Genomic DNA, 22,079 nt, shown 5'->3' with positions numbered 1-22,079 from the left:
AGAAAGGAAGCGTCTTTACCGCCTGGGCGACACTCTCTGGTCTGTCAAGACACGCGTGCGGCTAAAGGATTGAACAGTAAGATGACATTGAATATTGATTTTTTCACATGTTGAGAATCGATATGAGCCCTAGTATCGAATTTTTGTTTTCTTCGAGGTGTCTTCGGCAGCCAGCCATTCGTTAAGTCATTGTTTCAGGTTATTGTTTCCTGTTATAGTTTTCTATTGTTTTTTACATAACATAAAAATATTATTAGATTGTATTTTGTCTAAACGGCTCTAGACTACAAAATAGATCGACTGAATGGAGAAAGAAAAAGTTTTTTTTGAGGGTTGATTTTGGATTTTTGAGTGTTTTGACAACTAGATACATATGAGTTGTACTCGACTAATGATTGTATTATGTCATTGAATGGATTTAGGAATACACATATATATGTACGTTTGGTCTTGTGGTTTGTACTCCGAACTGTCGTCCCGATAGTCCCTGGGTCAAAGCCTGCTCGCTGCCACCCTCCTCGTCCTACGAGAGGTTTGGGCTACGATGTAATAATCTTAAAATCTAAATCATATAAAACAACTATAAGAGAAGATTTAAAAATACTTTAAAAAAAAAGCATTGTATTAAATTTTAACGTAATCACACTATAAAAGCTTTGATTTAAAAAAAGGGGGGGAATAACCTGAATTTGAACTCACGGCTCTCGCCTTCTAAAGCCGACATTCTCATCACTCTGCTAGTGAGGTGCATATGAAAATAGAAGATTGTATAGTTATCTAGTGTTTATTTCAAACTAACTTTAAATCGGCGACCTATAAAGGGGACTAACCCTAACCCAAACACTTCAGTCGAAATACGGACAGATTGAGTTGATATCAACTTTGTAAAAATAAAAATTAACTTGATATACTGTCCTAAACTGAATAACTGGATAACTAAGTACAATATAAATAAAACATAATTAAAGTTATCCAGAACCTCTACAAGGATACCACCAGTGCGGTGTGCTTCAACAATAATATTGAAGACTGGTTAAAAACCACAATTGGAATAAGACAAGGCTGCCTACTTTCACCAACACTTTTCAATGTCTTCCTTGTAAGGATAATGGAAGATGCTCTCGAAGGCTATGAAGTTACTGTAAGCATTGGAGGAAGAAAAATTACTAACTTGCGCTACGCAGATGACATTGATGGTCTAGCAAGGACAGAAGAACTAGCTGACTTAGTGATGCGCATTGACAAGACTTCCACAGCATATGGCATGCAAATAAATGCCAAAAAAAAAAAAAATATGACCAAATAGGGCTTTAAAAGGGGCATCAGTATTGGAGGTGAAAAGCTGACTAGTGTTAGCAGCTTCAAATACCTCGCAGCTATTGTCTCAGATGAGGGAACAAAACCTGAACTATTGGCCCGAATAACACAGTCCACAGCAGCTCTTTCAAAACTTAAAATAATACGGAAAAACAAAGGCTTAGCCCTTGGCACCAAAACCTGACTGATGCGCTCCCTGGTCATGGCCACATTTTTGTATATGCTTGTCAGTCTTGGACGCTGACTGCAGAGCTAGAGAGGAGGATCCTAGCAATGGAACTGAGATGCTACAGAAGGATCCTAGGTATCGCATTCAAAGATTAGAGATATGTTTACTACAGCGATTGGACCCCATGATGACCTGCTAACTATCGTAAAAAAACGCAAGCTTAAAATCTATGGCCTTATTACAAGATCTTCGGGGCTCGCAAAGACCTTCCTGCAGGGAACAGTACCAGAAAAAAGAAGAAGAAGAAGCAGACAGAGAAAGTGATGGGAAGACAACATAAAAGAATGGACAGGCCTGCCGTTGAAAGAGGTTCTAACTAAGGCAAAAGACATAGAGGAATGGAGAAAGACGGTTGACGAGTCTTGCTTGGTGCCCAAACGGTCCAATAGACTAAGGGATAGGTAAATGTAAAACTATCCTAAATACTGCTATCACACACTCAACATACAGAATAAAGATCTGCTTATTCTCATGGTAAAACTTAATCACACACACACACACACTCATTCTTCATTAAAATCTATCACATACACAAAATGCTTACTCATGCTCTCGCTCAACCTATACAACACACACACACATGCTAGTTCAAATCCAATTTATTTCCTTTCCTTCTGACGTCGTCCTTAAGGTACTCAACTAACTTGTCTCCACTCCTTTTTGATAGCTTCAACCTCTTCAGATAATTTTTTTTTCTCATACTCAGCAAACCCCTCCCCACCGGCCATCAGCATTCCCCTTTATTATTTAGTCTGACCAACGGTCAGCTAAAACGCCAGTCGAGTGTCGAGTGGAATTGGATGTTCTTCTTACAGACACTGAACTAATTAGACACACTGGACTTAAAACAATGAAGTCGCGGCAAGGTTACAGCGAGCTAATGACTTGGTCAGAATTATTCCTGACAGTAACGACAGTAGTTCTGCAACCATCCCTCCACACAGCTGATCTATCCTAATGAACGTCAGGTAGTGATACAGTTTGGGATGAGCTGAGTGGAGGTTCTGCAAGGGTGTAGCACTGTGTGCTGCAAGCTGCCTAATGATATCAGGTCAGCGCTCTTGAGTTTTACTTTACGCAACTTATTGAGCGATTGTTTTTCTCTTGATAACTGATAAACGTCATATTAAAAATAGTGGAACATTTTCAGCACTCCCCTCCCCCCCCCCCCTTTCCTCGAGAAAGAATCCTGGTGAAGAGAATGTATAGATCTACTGACTTTATAAAATTCCAAAATCCAAAGATAGACTATTAGATCTAGACTTAGAAGACAATGAGCAAAAATGGCATAAACAATAATTGATTAAACTCTTGAATTAATAACACCTTACATTCGGATTCGGATATTCCCGAACGCGATAGTCCTTTCAAAACCGATACTGGATCTAGATCTAGAACTATTTCTCTAGCCAAATTTAAATTTTCTTTTGTTTTTTTTTTTACTTTGAAAATTATAACGGTCTAACTAGAGTTTTCCAGTGTGGCCAACTATCAATTCTTTTCTCAGCGATAGACATCAATAGTTAAATTTCTCATAAAATGATATCCACGTTCCTGCACCCTACAAGAAGTTGCGACTTGAATAGAGGTATTTTAAAAATGCATGAGTGTTAATTTGCTGCTCTGATCCTATATATAAAAAAACTAATCTCTGAACCCACCTATTGTGATCATTTATATAAAAAGGCTTTTATAGGACTTCTCTAGTGTGGCTCTTTATTTTAAAAAAGGGTTGTCTGATTACTGTGATTCCTGTATCTGAATGCTGTCGTCTGATACTTCTAAGATAGACCGGAAGTGTGAGAAAAGAGGGGTCAAGGTTTTCAAACGAATTCTCTGAGAAATTGATTGACGATAGAGACAACGTCGTGACGCACGTCTAGGGCGCCAGGCTTAGAATCTATTCACCCCATTGGCGCCCTGCTTACAATAATAGATCCTGGTCTTCTCGACCTTGACTTAGGACAATTTTCTTTTTTTTTCGACCGCCCCACCCCATTTTTGTCTCTTCTGTCTTTACAGAAGAGACATTTTGTGTCTAGCTACAACTCTTCTTCTTCTTCTTCGTTCTCGATGTTATGTTGGAAAGTTCAGATGACTAGACCAATATATGAGATGAACTGCGCAGTGGTTTCCAAATCAGGGAGCTCTCCATATAGTTTTCTTAGTTCCCCTTGTGGTCTATAGGGCAGATGATGTAAGGGTCATCTGTTTCTGTGGATTACGGTTAAGGAGGTGCCATGTGGCCAGCACAACGACCAACCGCCTTTACTTTTCCCAAATTAATGTCAGCTGGGTGGATTCAGAGGCGCCCGAAGGTCTCGAAATTAAAACTCCCAGTCTTCACCAGGATTCGAACCCCGGACTCGGGGCCGCTCAGCCACCACGCCTCGAAAACCCCTTTAACTCATTCCGTACACTCGTTCTCATTCCCCTCGGGTGTCTATATGGGACGCTGCTCGTGAAAACACAGTCTTGTGATAGACGAGAAGGTTTGGTCTCTAGAATCTTATAGAAGGAACCTTAATTGATACAGTGCTTTGCGAATGTGGTCAGCGACAGTAACTTTATTGATACAGTGCTTTGCGAATGTGGTCAGCGACAGTAACTTATTTGATACAGTGCTTTGCGAATGTTGTCAGCGACAGTAACTTATTTGATACAGTGCTTTGCGAATGTTGTCAGCGACAGTAACTTATTTGATACACAGTGCTTTGCGAATGTGGTCAGTGACAGTAACTTATTTGATACAGTGCTTTGCGAGTGTGGTCAGCGACAGTAACTTATTGATACAGTGCTTTGCGAATGTGGTCAGCGACAGTAACTTATTTGATACAGTGCTTTGCGAATGTGGTCAGCGACAGTAACTTATTTGATACAGTGCTTTGCGAATGTGGTCAGCGACAGTAACTTATTTGATACAGTGCTTTGCGAATGTGGTCAGCGACAGTAACTTATTTGATACAGTGCTTTGCGAATGTGGTCAGCGACAGTAACTTATTTGATACAGTGCTTTGCGAATGTGGTCTGCGACAGTAACTTATTTGATACAGTGCTTTGCGAATGTGGTCAGCGACAGCACCTTGAGTACAGCAAGGAAATCGTAGCATTATGGAAGCTGCAGGTGCGTGTTTACATAGGCTAATAAAGTCCGATATCTCTTTGAGTTAAGATACAGATGATGGGATGACAAGGGAGGGGAGTGAAAGAAGAGATGAGAGACAGAAGGACAAATATTGATTTTAGATTTTGAAGTGAATTGAAATATTTGTGCAAATCTTATAGCAACTCACTCTTTCTGGTGTTGGAAAGTTCAGATGACTAGACCAATATATGAGATGAACTGCGCAGTGGTTTCCAAATCAGGGAGCTCTCCATATAGTTTTCTTAGTTCCCCTTGTGGTCTATAGGGCAGATGATGTAAGGGTCATCTGTTTTTGTGGATTACGGTTAAGGAGGTGCCATGTGGCCAGCACAACGACCAACCGCCTTTACTTTTCCCAAATTAATGTCAGCTGGGTGGATTCAGAGGCGCCCGAAGGTCTCGAAATTAAAACTCCCAGTCTTCACCAGGATTCGAACCCCGGACTCGGGGCCGCTCAGCCACCACGCCTCGAAAACCCCTTTAACTCATTCCGTACACTCGTTCTCATTCCCCTCGGGTGTCTATATGGGACGCTGCTCGTGAAAACACAGTCTTGTGATAGACGAGAAGGTTTGGTCTCTAGAATCTTATAGAAGGAACCTTAATTGATACAGTGCTTTGCGAATGTGGTCAGCGACAGTAACTTTATTGATACAGTGCTTTGCGAATGTGGTCAGCGACAGTAACTTATTTGATACAGTGCTTTGCGAATGTTGTCAGCGACAGTAACTTATTTGATACACAGTGCTTTGCGAATGTGGTCAGTGACAGTAACTTATTTGATACAGTGCTTTGCGAGTGTGGTCAGCGACAGTAACTTATTGATACAGTGCTTTGCGAATGTGGTCAGCGACAGTAACTTATTTGATACAGTGCTTTGCGAATGTGGTCAGCGACAGTAACTTATTTGATACAGTGCTTTGCGAATGTGGTCAGCGACAGTAACTTATTTGATACAGTGCTTTGCGAATGTGGTCAGCGACAGTAACTTATTTGATACAGTGCTTTGCGAATGTAGTCAGCGACAGTAACTTATTTGATACACAGTGCTTTGCGAATGTGGTAAGCGACAGTAACTTATTTGATACACAGTGCTTTGCGAATGTGGTCAGTGACAGTAACTTATTTGATACAGTGCTTTGCGAGTGTGGTCAGCGACAGTAACTTATTTGATACAGTGCTTTGCGAATGTGGTCAGCGACAGTAACTTATTTGATACAGTGCTTTGCGAGTGTGGTCAGCGACAGTAACTTATTTGATACAGTGCTTTGCGAATGTGGTCAGCGACAGTAACTTATTTGATACAGTGCTTTGCGAATGTGGTCAGCGACAGTAACTTATTTGATACAGTGCTTTGCGAATGTGGTCTGCGACAGTAACTTATTTGATACAGTGCTTTGCGAATGTGGTCAGCGACAGCACCTTGAGTACAGCAAGGAAATCGTAGCATTATGGAAGCTGCAGGTGCGTGTTTACATAGGCTAATAAAGTCCGATATCTCTTTGAGTTAAGATACAGATGATGGGATGACAAGGGAGGGGAGTGAAAGAAGAGATGAGAGACAGAAGGACAAATATTGATTTTAGATTTTGAAGTGAATTGAAATATTTGTGCAAATCTTATAGCAACTCACTCTTTCTGGTGTAAAAGTTTGTATGCGTTCTCTCTCCCACACCCATTCTCGGATCAACCTGAAACTTTGCACAGTTTTTCATTGGCATAGACAAGACATGAATCCATTTTTACAAAATTAACTAATTAGTCAAATAATTATTGATAATTAAATATTGGTAATTAATTATTTTGTTTCATATCGAATAAGATAAATAACTTCTACATTATTGATGGATATAGTTGTAAGTGTAATGTTCTTTCCTTTAGATAAGCTTTGTGTTTTGTTTTTATATTTTGATTATTAAGACTGTATACAGCTGATAGTTTTCAATAAAAGTTGTTGTTGTAGCTGTTGTTGTTTTTTTGGTTTATTTTTTTTAGTCAATCTAATGTAGACAGTTTTGTCGATTGTCAAATGATTGTTGTAAGAAACTATGTGTATATATGTGTTTCTTCATGTGTATCAGCCACTAACAATGATCAGAAAATGTTTATCATTATTTAAATAATAACTATTAAGGCAGATTCTATGCACAAAGCTTTACCCATTTTTTAGGACACGATTTAAAGCTACGTATAAACGCCCATTTATAAATATTATTGTTGTTACATTTAGACCATCACAGTTAATAGTGGACCTGGTCCCCTATTTGAATATCATCAATTATTCTGACAGCATTAATGAACTATTATAAATTCGTCTGTTTTTATTTTGTTTATAAATGATTTCAAGATAATAGCTTGATCATTCCTAATAATTTATATCTATGTATAACCTTCTAGATTTAGACCAACCTTTTAATGTTCCCATTAGGTACGTTTTGCAAAACACCGCTTCGGCGATAGACTGTCGATGTTTTAGAAAACACTCAACATTTTGTAATAAACATATTTTCTATACGAAAAAAATAAATACTTAAACATTTAAAAAAGACTTAAATCACTTTATTTTTTTAAAAAAAAGATAAGACAAAGTTTTAAATATTTAACAAATTAATAAAGTATAACAAGTATAACAAGTCAAAATGCGTCGAATGGATAACGAATGAAGCTACTGGACATTCTCATTTATTTCCTGTCATGTGGGCATTTTCAGGTATATAACATCAGAACTCCCATCCTGCACTTTCAAGCAAACATGATGTATCACATGACAGCTTAGTTCAGGTCCTAACCTCACCTGAACCACACACCTCCCCGTCCTTCATACAGCTTAGAATGGAATACTAACCGCTTTCAAAAAGGAAAAAAAAACTAATTAAATTTATGTTATTTAAAGTAACTGTGAATACATCCCTCATCTCTATGATCAGCGCAAAATATCATTTCACTTACTGACTGACGGATTTATGTATCAAGAGATTTCATTAACTGCCGTTCGGATTCGCATGAAATTTCGTACATCCGTACACAGTTTCCTTCAGTATTCACAGATACGGCTAAATATGTTGGGTTTCGTCTCCTTAGATAATGGAACACGTTCTTTCTCTCATACACTGTTCTCGGATCAAGTTGAAACTTTTAACAATTACTTATTGTACCTAACAAAACATAAATCAATTACTTATTGTAACTAACAAAACATAAATCAATTACTTATTGTAACTAACAAAACATAAATCAATTACTTATTGTAACTAACAAAACATAAATCAATTACTTATTGTAACTAACAAAACATAAATCAATTACTTATTGTAACTAACAAAACATAAATCAATTACTTATTGTAACTAACAAAACATAAATCAATTACTTATTGTAACTAACAAAACATAAATCAATTACTTATTGTAACTAACAAAATATAAATCAATTACTTATTGTAACTAACAAAACATAAATCAATTACTTATTGTACCTAACTTAACATAAATCAATTTTAAAAATTAACCAAGTAGTCAATTTATTTTGGGTAATTAATTATTGCGTTTGCGGTGGAATAAGAGAAAAACTTCTACGTTATTGATGGATATAGTTGTAAGCGATTTCATGTTGTGCCTTTAGCTGCAGCAAGTCGTAGATTATTGGAATAAAAAAAAAAACAAGGGAGGAGCGAAATGAAAGAATGAATGGACCGAGTGAAGAGGACTTCAGACTAAAACCTTTTACTTTCAGACACGAATAAAGAAACCTTGGAATATGTCTATTAATACAACGTCATTTCCCATTCTTTAAACAAAGTATCTTAAGCAGCAGTAGTTGTGGTTAGGGTCATCCTTGAAGTAGCAGTAGTTGTGGTTAGGATCATCCCTAGTACTTTCTCTTCAGTCAAGCAAACACTTGAATGTCTCTAGCGCTACTATTTCTAGTGTCTCACTTCAGTCAAGCAAACACTTGAATGTCTCTAGCGCTACTATTTCTAGTGTCTTACTTCAGTCAATCAAACACTTGAATGTCTCTAGCGCTACTATTTCTAGTGTCTCACTTCAGTCAAGCAAACACTTGAATGTCTCTAGCGCTACTATTTCTAGTGTCTCACTTCAGTCAAGCAAACACTTGAATGTCTCTAGCGCTACTATTTCTAGTGTCTCACTTCAGTCAAGCAAACACTTGAATGTCTCTAGCGCTACTATTTCTAGTGTCTCACTTCAGTCAAGCAAACACTTGAATGTCTCTAGCGCTACTATTTCTAGTGTCTCACTTCAGTCAAGCAAACACTTGAATGTCTCTAGCGCTACTATTTCTAGTGTCTCACTTCAGTCAAGCAAACACTTGAATGTCTCTAGCGCTACTATTTCTAGTGTCTCACTTCAGTCAAGCAAACACTTGAATGTCTCTAGCGCTACTATTTCTAGTGTCTCACTTCAGTCAAGCAAACACTTGAATGTCTCTAGCGCTACTATTTCTAGTGTCTCACTTCAGTCAAGCAAACACTTGAATGTCTCTAGCGCTACTATTTCTAGTGTCTCACTTCAGTCAAGCAAACACTTGAATGTCTCTAGCGCTACTATTTCTAGTGTCTCACTTCAGTCAAGCAAACACTTGAATGTCTCTAGCGCTACTATTTCTAGTGTCTCACTTCAGTCAAGCAAACACTTGAATGTCTCTAGCGCTACTATTTCTAGTGTCTCACTTCAGTCAAGCAAACACTTGGATGTCTCTAGCGCTACTATTTCTAGTGTCTCACTTCAGTCAAGCAAACACTTGAATGTCTCTAGCGCTACTATTTCTAGTGTCTCACTTCAGTCAAGCAAACACTTGAATGTCTCTAGCGCTACTATTTCTAGTGTCTCACTTCAGTCAAGCAAACACTTGAATGTCTCTAGCGCTACTATTTCTAGTGTCTCACTTCAGTCAAGCAAACACTTGAATGTCTCTAGCGCTACTATTTCTAGTGTCTCACTTCAGTCAAGCAAACACTTGAATGTCTCTAGCGCTACTATTTCTAGTGTCTCACTTCAGTCAAGCAAACACTTGAATGTCTCTAGCGCTACTATTTCTAGTGTCTCACTTCAGTCAAGCAAACACTTGAATGTCTCTAGCGCTACTATTTCTAGTGTCTCACTTCAGTCAAGCAAACACTTGAATGTCTCTAGCGCTACTATTTCTAGTGTCTCACTTCAGTCAAGCAAACACTTGAATGTCTCTAGCGCTACTATTTCTAGTGTCTCACTTCAGTCAAGCAAACACTTGGATGTCTCTAGCGCTACTATTTCTAGTGTCTCACTTCAGTCAAGCAAACACTTGAATGTCTCTAGCGCTACTATTTCTAGTGTCTCACTTCAGTCAAGCAAACACTTGAATGTCTCTAGCGCTACTATTTCTAGTGTCTCACTTCAGTCAAGCAAACACTTGAATGTCTCTAGCGCTACTATTTCTAGTGTCTCACTTCAGTCAAGCAAACACTTGAATGTCTCTAGCGCTACTATTTCTAGTGTCTCACTTCAGTCAAGCAAACACTTGAATGTCTCTAGCGCTACTATTTCTAGTGTCTCACTTCAGAACATTTCCAGCTTCTACGTTTTAACTTTAAAAAGAAATCAATTGTCTGCCCTTGGATTAAGCAGAAGAAAAGATGTGTGCACATCCATCTCTGTCTGGTATGTAACCTCATTGGACGTCCACTTCGTGTAATACAGTTTGCTTTAAGGTACTCCACAATTCGTTTTCAGAGACTGCAATTATGTTCTACCTCTTCCACAAGCTTCAAGGGTCAAAACTTTGATTTATCTATATAGCCTTGAAAGAGGGAATAAAAGGGAGCTAATGAACTAGCATCACAACATCTTCATGCTGTTTTCAATCATTCTTCTTGTTATGCTCGACTCTTAATGGCTTCGGTGAGGATAACTTCCGGTTTGTTATAACTCAGTCAGTCATGTGACCAGGGTTTCGATTTCTATTTTTTTAATTGAAGTAGCCTGTATGTTTGAATGAGTCAAGCTGTTCCTAATGTTAGAACACTTTCAGTTTTGTGGATATGTTGAGTCCTCTCCGATGCCACACTTGTTCTCAAAGTCTTGAATATTTTCTCCCTTCATTTTCCTAATTAGAGCTGCTAGCTTTGCCTTATTGAATATTTATTGTGTCACCCTTAGCAAGGCCAATATCGTTGAGCGTGCACATATTACAGATGAGAAAACATCTAGGTCAACTGGTCAATTATGAATCGATTTATTATGTATTATTTGAGATAACGGATCCAATCCATTGTGGGGCAGAATCAAAGCGTGGTGAACCAGAAATATACTTGTTCTTATGTGACCTGACACCCAAAGGATCAGCGTTTACTTGCAGTTTGTTCAACCACAAATACCAAAATATAACACTGTTGTATTCTAGTTCTTTTTTTTTTGTTCTATATTTCTATTAATTTTTATTAGCCAGTCAGGTGAATTTGAGCCCAATGCGTATACATGGGCGTATCCGGGGAGGGGGGTGTTCAAAGTTCACAGCGCTCCCCCAGACCTTTAACTGGCAAGGGCGAGATGTCTTCTGTCTTTCCACTAACTAAACGAAGAGTCTATTCTTGGGTACAAAAAAACGTCCGAAAGAATAAAAGCTCATAATATAATGAACATTAATTACGTACACTCACACATGCACAACCCCCTTCCCCCAAATATATATATATATTATGTCAAACCTGTGTGGTTTTTAGCGGCATTTGAAATGTGAAATGCCGCTTAAAGTGTGTGTGTGTGTGGTCCGTCTGTCCGTGCGTCAAGTGGCGATCTCATAAAAGAGCTATGGAAAATCTAATTTAAGCATATTTTCTATATTTTGTAGTTTGCTAGATTCAACGGCTAATTTCTGACAGCAAACTGTTGTTTTATTTTTATTATGCAAGATTTAAAAAAAAAAAAGAATGAACCATTTTAAAACATAACAACTAAAGATAATTGTCCACTTTTTAGTAAAAGGTATGTTTTGTCGATTGTCAAATGTTATAAGAAAATATATGTAGGTGTGTTTCTTCTTATGTATCAGCCACTAACAAATGATCAGAAAAAGTTTCTCAGTATTAAAAAAAAACTATTTAGGTAGATTCTATGCACAAAGTTTTACCTATTTGTAAAAGCGAGATTTAAAGCTACGTATAAACGCTCATTTAAAATTTTGTAAATAAGGATGTCACTTTCAGAAGTTAATAGTGGACCTGGTCCCCTATTTGAATATTATCATTTCTCCTGATAGCAAATAATGTAGGGTTTGATCAATGAATACAAGGTATTGGCTTGATCTTTTCTAGCATTGTGTATCTATAACCAGTGCTTTTTATGTGACGGTACGCACCGGTACGGTGTACCGGCACCTTTTTAAATATGGGGAAAAATTATTACTTTTCTTGTATTTTAACGTTTATTATTAATCTATTAGTAGTTAAATGTTAGGCAATCCATCACTGATAGCCGGCACCTATTCCTTTACAAAAAAAAAAAGCGCTGTCTATAACAAACAATTTAGATCATCCTATTAATAGGCCATTAGGTAAGTGACGTTTTGCAAAAGACTGCTTCGGCGATGCGCAGTCGATGAGATAATGGATCCATTGCGGGGCAGAACCAAAGCGCTGTGAACGAGGACTATACACACAAAACATTTTGTAATAAATATAGTGTCTATATACAAAAAAAGACATGAATATTTAAAAGAAACAAATCACTTTATTAAAAACAGATCAGACAAAGTTGTAAATATATTAGGAATAAATAAAGTGAAGTTGAACAAGTCGGATTCGTTGCAGGGAACACGTATACGTGGAGAACGGATGAAGCTACTGCACATTTACATACATTTCCGGTCACGTGGGTTTTTTTTCAGATAGAAAGTATTAGTACACCCACCCTGCACTTTCAAGCAAGCATGATGGTATCACATTACAGCTTAATTCAAGTCCTAATCTGGCCTAACCTACACCTCCCCATCCTTTCTATGTACACGTTTGAATGGGATACAAGCCGTTTTCAAAAAGGAAAAAAAAGTAATTTAACTAATGGCAGTAACTATGAAAACATGCCTCTTTCTATCTTATACGCCATAATACCGTTCATTTTACTGACTGACTGGCGTATTTATGTATCAAGAGATCTCATTAACTGCCGTATGGATTCGCGTGGAATTTCGTCCATTTTTCTTTTCCTTTTAGATGCTTTCTAAGACGCCGTTTCGAAAGATTCATTGCCTTAATGACGCAGTGTTTTGCGCATATATTATATATCATGAAAATCTAAAAGAAAATTGACCTATGGTTATAAAACTTTATATTTTGTCAAAATAAAGTTATATTATATTATATTATATTATATCACACTGTTATTTTCTGTAATAACATATCTGTATTAATTTCTTGTGCATGACGAAAAAAAACACAATATTCATGTCCTATCATACCGTTTTTACTACATTCTTTCTAATTCCTTCATATATCTGAAATCAATTAACCACACTGATAATAGTACACACTGGTGATGTTCATAAATGGTAGATAACAGTAAATAGCTTTTTTGTTGTATTTGGTGTACAGGAAATTTGAAGTTTTAATTAGCTATGTAATTAAGAAGGTATGCGATAAATTATGGACACACTTTAAAATCCTATTTCTAAACTCTTTCGCTGGAAGCAGAAACTAATTTTCACAACGCGTAAGAAAAGACTCGAATTATTGAATAGAGAATTTCATTTTATCACTGGTCTATTTCATTTCCACATGGCATAGCTTTAGGGGCATTTCTTTTATTGTGGCAATAAAGCTCCATTTTGAGAAAGCATTCTTGCCCGCATGGGAGGTGCGGTACAGCTTTCGAACTTAAGTTCCTGGGTTCGAATTCTGGTAAAGGCTGTAATTTTTAATGTCGGGATCTTTGGGTGCTTCTTAGCCCACCCAGCCCTAATGGCTTCCTGGGATTAGTTGGTGAAAAGTAAAGGTGGTTGGTCGTTGTTACGTATTGAACTTGCTAAACAAAAGGGGTGGGGTACGTGCGCATCGTAAATGTGGAATGGTGCGAATGCGCGTGGAAAGAGGGGAAGAACCAAAATGTAGGAATAGAAACAGAATAGTACTTACAGTGTTAAGATTAAATTATGTATAAACTATGATTCTGTCGTTCTGGTGTTGGTGTATCGCTGAAACGTCTCATCACTTAATAAGACGTAACAGTCCTTGTGCTGGCCACATGACACCTCTGTTAACCGTCAGCCATAGAAGCAGATGACCCTAAAGATCTCTAGGTCTGAAAGGGAAACAACTCTTCTTGCCCTCATAACTTACAGGTGAAAGTAAACCCTGACTGACTGTTGCAAGAATCAATTTTTTTTTCTTTGTCTACTAAGACCAATGCTTCTTCCACATGTCGATTTCTTGTCTAGATAGCCACTTCCCTACACAATGTGCGGTCTAAATGCTATTACATCTGTGTCCATGGCTTTAATATCCCTTTTTATAAGCTTTGATTTGAATTCCCCATAAACATCGATGTTCCAAAAGTTATATTTTTTCGTTTGGCTTCTTTCTATTTGTAGTACAAGAGGCCAACAAATCTCCTATTGTGTTCATTGATCTAGACGAGGGCGCCTCACAGTTCCGCCCTGGCCTGAACACTCTGAAGAATGAGGTGAAGAACACCCTGAGCAAAGGCAAAGGTTACATCAAGGCGTCGCCAGCCGCGGCCCCCAGCAGCACCACCAGCACCACTGCCAAGACCACTGACGTCACCTTCGATGACGACGACCTCTTCGCCTCGGGCTCCGGCTCCGGCTCTGGTGACGACGGAGGTAATGCCAGCGAGGCCAACGGCAGATTGACGCCCACGGAGTCGACTGCTTACTTTCAGGTCAACTCGACCTCCGCGACAACGGAAGCAAGTATTGACCTGTTCAGTATAGAAGGTATGTTTTAGCATTTAGCACATTGTTATTTTACATTCCTGTTAAAATCTCATGTCTTGTGTATGTGAACGTGTGTTACAGTCATCTAGAAAACTAGACCAATACCGTGTACATCAACGAAATGAAAGTTCTACGCATTATCATTAACTACAGTCCTTACCATTTCAAACTGTAGTCATTTTGTCACGTACACACACACACACATATACTATTTCATACATACCTGTTTCTAGTCATTGTAAAAATACATTTGATTATCACACAGAAACATTTACTCGTAAAAGTATCTAGATCAAGACGATACTGGACCTCATTCACCAATCGTAAACAAACATTTAGCCACTTGATTCTATATATCTTCTATACATAATATGTAATCCATAGTGTCTGTCACGTGATACGTATTTTTCATTGTTTTATCTATATTATGACGTGGCTAAATGTGTTTATTTACGATTGGTGAATGATGTCCAATTAGATTTAAAATCTAGATCTAGATCTGTGTAGGAACAAAAGAAAATTTAAAAAAAAATGAATCGAAAGAAAGTTACGCACATAGACATAAGTAAATATAGACTGGCCGATTTAAAGAGTTTTATGAAACGAAAATTTGTGACTTGCAATTTTGTGTACTTTATTATACAGCATTTATGAGCAGTATAAAAGTATTCATATCTATTTCAGCCACACACCTATTTATATTGTAAATAAGAAGCAGTGTAGTTTTGTTTAATCTCTAAGAATGAAGATCATGTAATTTTTCATAATTCGGAAATCCGAATACAATAGATATACATGTTTTCATGTTACATGAAGTTACTTCCTACGGCCAGTCTATATTTATTTATGTCTATGGTTACGCACCAAAATGGTGTTAATAAAAAGTGCTTGAAGCGGAAGAAAATTGTACTTGAGACATCTAAAAGTCTGCTTTAAAAAAACATACTGGGTCGAAATTTCGAACAAAAAATCGTTTATGGTAAATTTAACTGCTGTGGTTTCGATTGTGAAAATGGCTTACATGTTCTATGGACCCGGAAAGTAATAACAGGCTAATTTTTCGTATTTTATCGTCCATGACAAGTGTGAGAAAAAGTGATTATCAGTGTGTGAGTCATCAAGGCCAAGAATTCTATATTGTAGATGAAGTTCACTGTTTCTTTTTTTTTTATACTCAGAAAGACACAAAGATAAAGACACATTCCTCGTTCCATATGCTAGGACAAATTTGTACAAATGCTTTTCTTCCCTAAAGCTATTAGAGCATGGAACGGGTTGCCTGAGCTAGCCAGGAAAACCAGTGACTTGGCAGAATTTAAGCCATTGGTTTAAACATGCATGACTAGATGCATGACGCGTAGGACGTAATCATCTTCTTTTTTTTGAAGTAACGTCTGTATTATATAAGATATAAGATATGTACAGGGCTGTTATATTTGTATGAGCTGAGTTTGTTCTCTATACTGGATGTAAAAATGTTAAAGTCGGCGTAATGTGTTATAAATGAACTCTTGTCACGAAAGCACCTTCAAGAGAATGATGCAGAAATAGCATTAGACACCTTTACGTGCAATTGAGGAAGTACATTCACTGCCACTGTCAACCTTAATTAACTTTCTCGTATAAGTTGAATGTCAAAACATCTCTAAGTTTCTACCTCTCTGTTTCTACCTCTCTTTCTACCTCTCTTATTCTTTCTCTTTTCTTCTCCCAGTTTCTACATCTCTCGTTTTTCTTTCTTTCATTCTCCCAATCTCCTTCTCCTTTTCTCCTTCTCCTCCACTATTTCTCCCTCTCTCCCTCTTTTGATCTCCTTTTTCTTCCTGCCTCTCTCTCTCCTTGCCAATGGTCTTTCTCTTTTTTCTTCCTTCTATTGTTTGATTTTTTCTCTCTCTTTTTCTCTTTTTTTCTCCATTGCCTTTTAATCTTTTATTTCTCCCCACCCCTGTCTCTCTCTCTATCTCTCTTTCTCTTAATGTCTTTTCACATCTTTCTTTTTATGTATTCGTCTCTCACCCCTAACAACTCGAGTCCCACTCTGTCTCAAGAAAATTGTCTCCCTCAGATTGTGGGATCATTGAAAGCTAATCAATCACAGCAAATGCGTCCGCTGAGTTCTCTGGCATGTTGTCCACATTGAACTCTGCGCATAAAAGTTGATCAAATAAGGTTCCAATTTCCACAGCTTGACACATGCCTGTAATGTCCACAGCTTGACACATGCCTGCAATGTCCACAGCTTGACACATGCCTGCAATGTCCACAGCTTGACACATGCCTGTAATGTCCACAGCTTGACACATGCCTGCAATGTCCACAGCTTGACACATGCCTGTAATGTCAACAGCTTGACACATGTCTGCAATGTCCACAGCTTGACACATGCCTGCAATGTCCACAGCTTGACACATGCCTGCAATGTCCACAGCTTGACACATGCCTGCAATGTCCACAGCTTGACACATGCCTGCAATGTCCACAGCTTGACACATGTCTGCAATGTCCACAGCTTGACACATGCCTGCAATGTCCACAGCTTGACACATGCCTGCAATGTCCACAGCTTGACACATGCCTGCAATGTCCACAGCTTGACACATGCCTGCAATGTCCACAGCTTGACACATGCCTGCAATGTCCACAGCTTGACACATGCCTGTAATGTCCACAGCTTGACACATGCCTGCAATGTCCACAGCTTGACACATGCCTGCAATGTCCACAGCTTGACACATGCCTGCAATGTCCACAGCTTGACACATGCCTGCAATGTCCACAGCTTGACACATGCCTGCAATGTCCACAGCTTGACACATGCCTGTAATGTCCACAGCTTGACACATGCCTGCAATGTCCACAGCTTGACACATGCCTGTAATGTCCACAGCTTGACACATGTCTGCAATGTCCACAGCTTGACACATGCCTTCAATGTCCACAGCTTGACACATGCCTGCAATGTCCACAGCTTGACACATGCCTGCAATGTCCACAGCTTGACACATGCCTGCAATGTCCACAGCTTGACACATGCCTGTAATGTCCACAGCTTGACACATGCCTGCAATGTCCACAGCTTGACACATGCCTGTAATGTCCACAGCTTGACACATGTCTGCAATGTCCACAGCTTGACACATGCCTGCAATGTCCACAGCTTGACACATGCCTGCAATGTCCACAGCTTGACACATGCCTGCAATGTCCACAGCTTGACACATGCCTGCAATGTCCACAGCTTGACACATGCCTGCAATGTCCACGCATCCAAAACAATATGTTGATATATTTTAGTATAAATATTTGGAGCTTACTTACAAATGTTAGTGTATTTAGCTTGAAGTGCAATCAAAATGAGTTCCTAAAAGTGGCTTCGTCTTTTGTGTGTGTGTTCTTTACATAATATGGCAAAAAAAAAATCATACATCCTTATATTTCTGTTGCATGTCCCAAGTCTAATTTATATTTAATGATTAAGAGTAGTATAAAATTTAGACTAGCTTTCCTTTTCGTAAGAGCTCTCTGTCTATTTCTTTGTTGATTTTTTATAACGCTTTGCAGCGCACTTCTGTTATGCTGTAGGACAATGGGTTCGTCTGCATATGAGGTAGAAGAATTTGCTTGTCGCAACTGGGTGTTCGTAGCAATGTAAAACACTCATCCTTCATCTTCATAATTGAAGGCAATGCCATTAAGTAAAAAAAAAGCAAAGTTCCGCTTTCAGACCCTGCAATCTATAGAGCAGACGATGTAAAGGTCATTTGTTTCTGTGGCCAACGGTTAACGACGGTGTCATGTGGCCAAGCACAACGACCAACCGCCTTTACTCCCAACTAATGTCAGGTGAGAGGTGCCTAAAGACCTCGAAATTAAAAATCCCAGTCTTCACAAGGATTCGAACCCGGGAGCCCATGCTGAAGTTACCGCGAGTCCTGTAAAATGAACAACTTTGGGATACTATTTTTATTTTAAAAAGTTGTTTCTTCTTTCCTCACAGAAGGTGGCACCGAACATGCCATCAACATCACAGGGGACGAGAAGAATGTGGTGATAGACAAACGTGACAACAACATCAACACCAACAACGTGGTGGTGGACCACACCTTCATCGACAGCGACATCAGCGACGACGTGAATGGCGTGGACGAGGTGGACGAGGATGCGATCTACGACCTACCGCCTGCCACACCCGTCACGTCCAACCAAATCCTTAGTAAGTGATTCTCTGTACAAGATGAAGCTAAATGCCTAACGATGAACTATAATCATTTTTTATGCATCATGTTTTGACCTTTTTTAAAACTTATTTCATAACTATTTTTTTACTTGCCTTTGATATGTACACATGGCACAGACACCACATGGAGCTCGTAATACCCATCAATTAAGAGCACTTAAATCGGTTGTGACAAAAAATGAAGATCACCGCTATGCTTTCATGGTCACGTGATATATTGCTCAGGAGACGGAATCGAGTTTGGGGATCAGACTGATTTATATAAGAAATATGTTTATCAATTAATCAAATTAATGTAATAAATGCAATACATAATACTTCTCTAAAATCTTTCCTTACAAATTTATGATATATTAATTTGAAACGGGGCCGAAGTCAATCTTAATCCGGGACTGCAAACGGCCTCTAAAATGTGTAAATATATGACAAGGCTTTTTAAAAACATATGTCCAAAGTCAAAGAGTTATTTTAATAAAACACCCATTTATTTTTACGAATCAAAAAGCTTTGGCGAGACGGGTCTCACTTAACCACTAACAGTTCTTTGATCAATATTTGATGGGAAAGCCATTTTATATTCTCTTAAAAGAGTCTACTTTGTAATATCCAATCTATAAGCAGCAGCTTTAAGACTTTCATTTGATCATGAATAATATAGAGACACAATACGGCAGAGAGATCAAACGATGTTGTTGTTTTTATCTTTGGAATGCTTCCAAAAACTACCATCTCTTTCTAAAACATTTAAGTCGTGTTGTATAGAATATTCAAACTCGTATGTGGACCCAGCTGGTGAGTTATACGCACGCATTACGCTGCATACGCTCTCACACCTTAATTGCATTTGAAATTGAGGATAATCAATCGTTCGCCCCCCCCCAACCCTTAATATACATGCCCCATCCAAATTGTATAACGCACTAAAATTACCTTTTCAATCTAGTCGTTAAATGGGATTGTGCGTAAGCGTTATCGGAAGACCATAAGAAGTGTTAGCATCTAGGTACACATTAAAACACATTTTAAACACACAATGAAGACAACAGGGATACCCCATTGGTTAACGAGATTAGACATTGCTTTGCTTTCTTACTTTATGTACTTTAAAAAAAAAAGCCTAAATAATCATATTTAATGCACTTAGAGGTAAATTATAAAAATTGAAAATAGTTTAAGCAAGATGGAGATGATGATAAAATTGTATTTTGACTTTTGTACCTTGGACTTTGGTTAGTCACTGATGTTCCGCTTCTCTCAAGCTTGTAAAGAGTATGGCCTAATCATTAGCACAAAGAAAACTAATGCTATGGGACCAACTGCTACAGCACCACCACCCCCAGTCGTCATTGACGATAACAAGCTAGATTCCGTAAATGAATTCTGCTATTTCGGATCTACAATTCAAGATGACCTGTCTCTAGAAGAGGAGATACAAAAACGCATAGGGTAGGCCGCATCGACCTTCGCTAGACTCCAACCAACAGTTTGGTAAAAACCAAAAGCTCACTACAGCGACCAAAGTGGAGGTCTACAAGGCAAGCGTTCTTAGTACGCTACTGTACGGCAGTGTGTCGCGGACCACCTACGCAAAGTAAGGGAGAAAAGTAAATTCATTTCACTTGCGCTGCCTTTGAAGGATCTTGAAAATCATATAGCAAGAGAGAGTGTGTATACTGAGAACCTTTTAGCCGAATCCCGAATAACTAATGCGTGTGGATTTATTATTCTTTTTCAACTTCTAATGATCAGAAATCGCAACATATTTAGCTACGATCAGTTTATTTCGCTGTAGTTTTTGCCAATCAAATGACTTTTAATGCTAAAGTTGAAATATTTTAAAATTAGTCTATGTTTTTGTTTTAGAAAAATAATTTCAATAATTTTGTTCATTATTAACATAAAGCATAAATAGAACAACAAGTCACGATCTCAGACATGACTTGGATGATCTTTATCTCAACATATCTCAGTACCATCAACCTTAATTAGTGGTAAAAGGTTAGTTCTATGACTGTAGTCTACCGCTCGAAACATTGCACGATTCATGAACATAATTAAGAATCGCGTGTCCCTATTGTCTAATATAGCAGTTCTCAAAACAAGGCAAAAAAAAAGTAAAGTCCCCTTTCTACACCTGCGTTCTATCGAGCAGACGATGTTAAGGTCATCTGTTAATTTGGCCCAAACCTGCTACTAGAAGTCAAACATTGGTAGCCATCCATGACGAAGAACAATATTTTAAAGTCATTCTCTAATATGAAAATATTAAACCTCACAAGCTCCACGTAACCAAGGTAGCAAGTTACTTATGAACACATTTGTTTGTCTTAGTTTTTTAAGAAAATGCTAGAGACAGTAGAACTCGCGTACGAAAGCTTAGGGGTCATGTACTCACCCAGAGTTGACAGTGGCTCGTTTTTTTTTCTAATGATACTAACTTTCACAGCTTGGGGGTCAAGTACTCACCCAGAGTTGACAGTGGATCTTATTTTTATCTAACGATACCAACTTTTCTCCATTTTCAGATTTTGCTTCCTGGGGCCAGTGGTCCGACTGGTTCATCATCGGGGCCACGTCCAAGATAAGGATACGCTCCTGCCTGGTGGATGGTGGCCGTGAGACTAGTGAGGTGGCCTGCGACGGTGTTAGGGTGCAGCTTAAATCCTGTGAGAGCGGACACGGTGACCGTTGTGGAAAGGTCCAAAACATCAGCACAAACTCGGACGGAAACTGTGTGCAGACATCCAGGCCGAAGACAAGGGAAGGCGTCGTTAAACGTAAGTTGATTGGTGTGTCATCAGATTTAAGAGGTCATCTAAGGCTCGGGTCCTGCTAGAAACACCCGGATTTAAAATTCGAGAAATGACGACTGGACAAAAATGTCTCAGCTCTTCTGGCCATAAGTTTAAGAGCTAAATGGTCTTATATCTGAGACAGACAAGAAGGCCAGGAGTTGGACCGGTTTTCAGGGGCTATTGGAGACACATTTCACTAGGAAGCATTTTATAGGTAGCGTAGTGCTTATATTCATGACCACTTCCATCAATGACTACATCGCGGAACCTACATAATACTAATATAATTATATCATTAGCAAAGTCACTTGTATCTTGAAATCTAAACTATATTTTAATCTTCACGTAGAGTTTGGAAATTAAAAAGTAATCAAACCTAGAAGCTTACAACACAAGCAAATCAACATTTTA

General features: G+C 38.4%; 1 protein-coding gene across 1 annotated transcript in view; it reads left to right on the top strand.

The window, feature by feature from the left end:
* Positions 1 to 22,079, top strand: part of LOC106067302 (uncharacterized) — a 105,300-nt gene that overhangs the window by 58,675 nt on the left and 24,546 nt on the right. Inside the window, exons 3-5 of the mRNA XM_056044405.1 lie at positions 14,271 to 14,636; positions 18,634 to 18,849; positions 21,399 to 21,650. Coding sequence (XP_055900380.1) covers positions 14,271 to 14,636; positions 18,634 to 18,849; positions 21,399 to 21,650 — 834 coding nt within the window. The remainder of the gene's footprint in view (positions 1 to 14,270; positions 14,637 to 18,633; positions 18,850 to 21,398; positions 21,651 to 22,079) is intronic.

The sequence above is a fragment of the Biomphalaria glabrata genome, chromosome 10, assembly GCF_947242115.1.
Source record: "Biomphalaria glabrata chromosome 10, xgBioGlab47.1, whole genome shotgun sequence".
Lineage (NCBI taxonomy): Eukaryota > Metazoa > Mollusca > Gastropoda > Planorbidae > Biomphalaria > Biomphalaria glabrata.
This window is presented reverse-complemented; position numbering and strand designations above follow the sequence as displayed.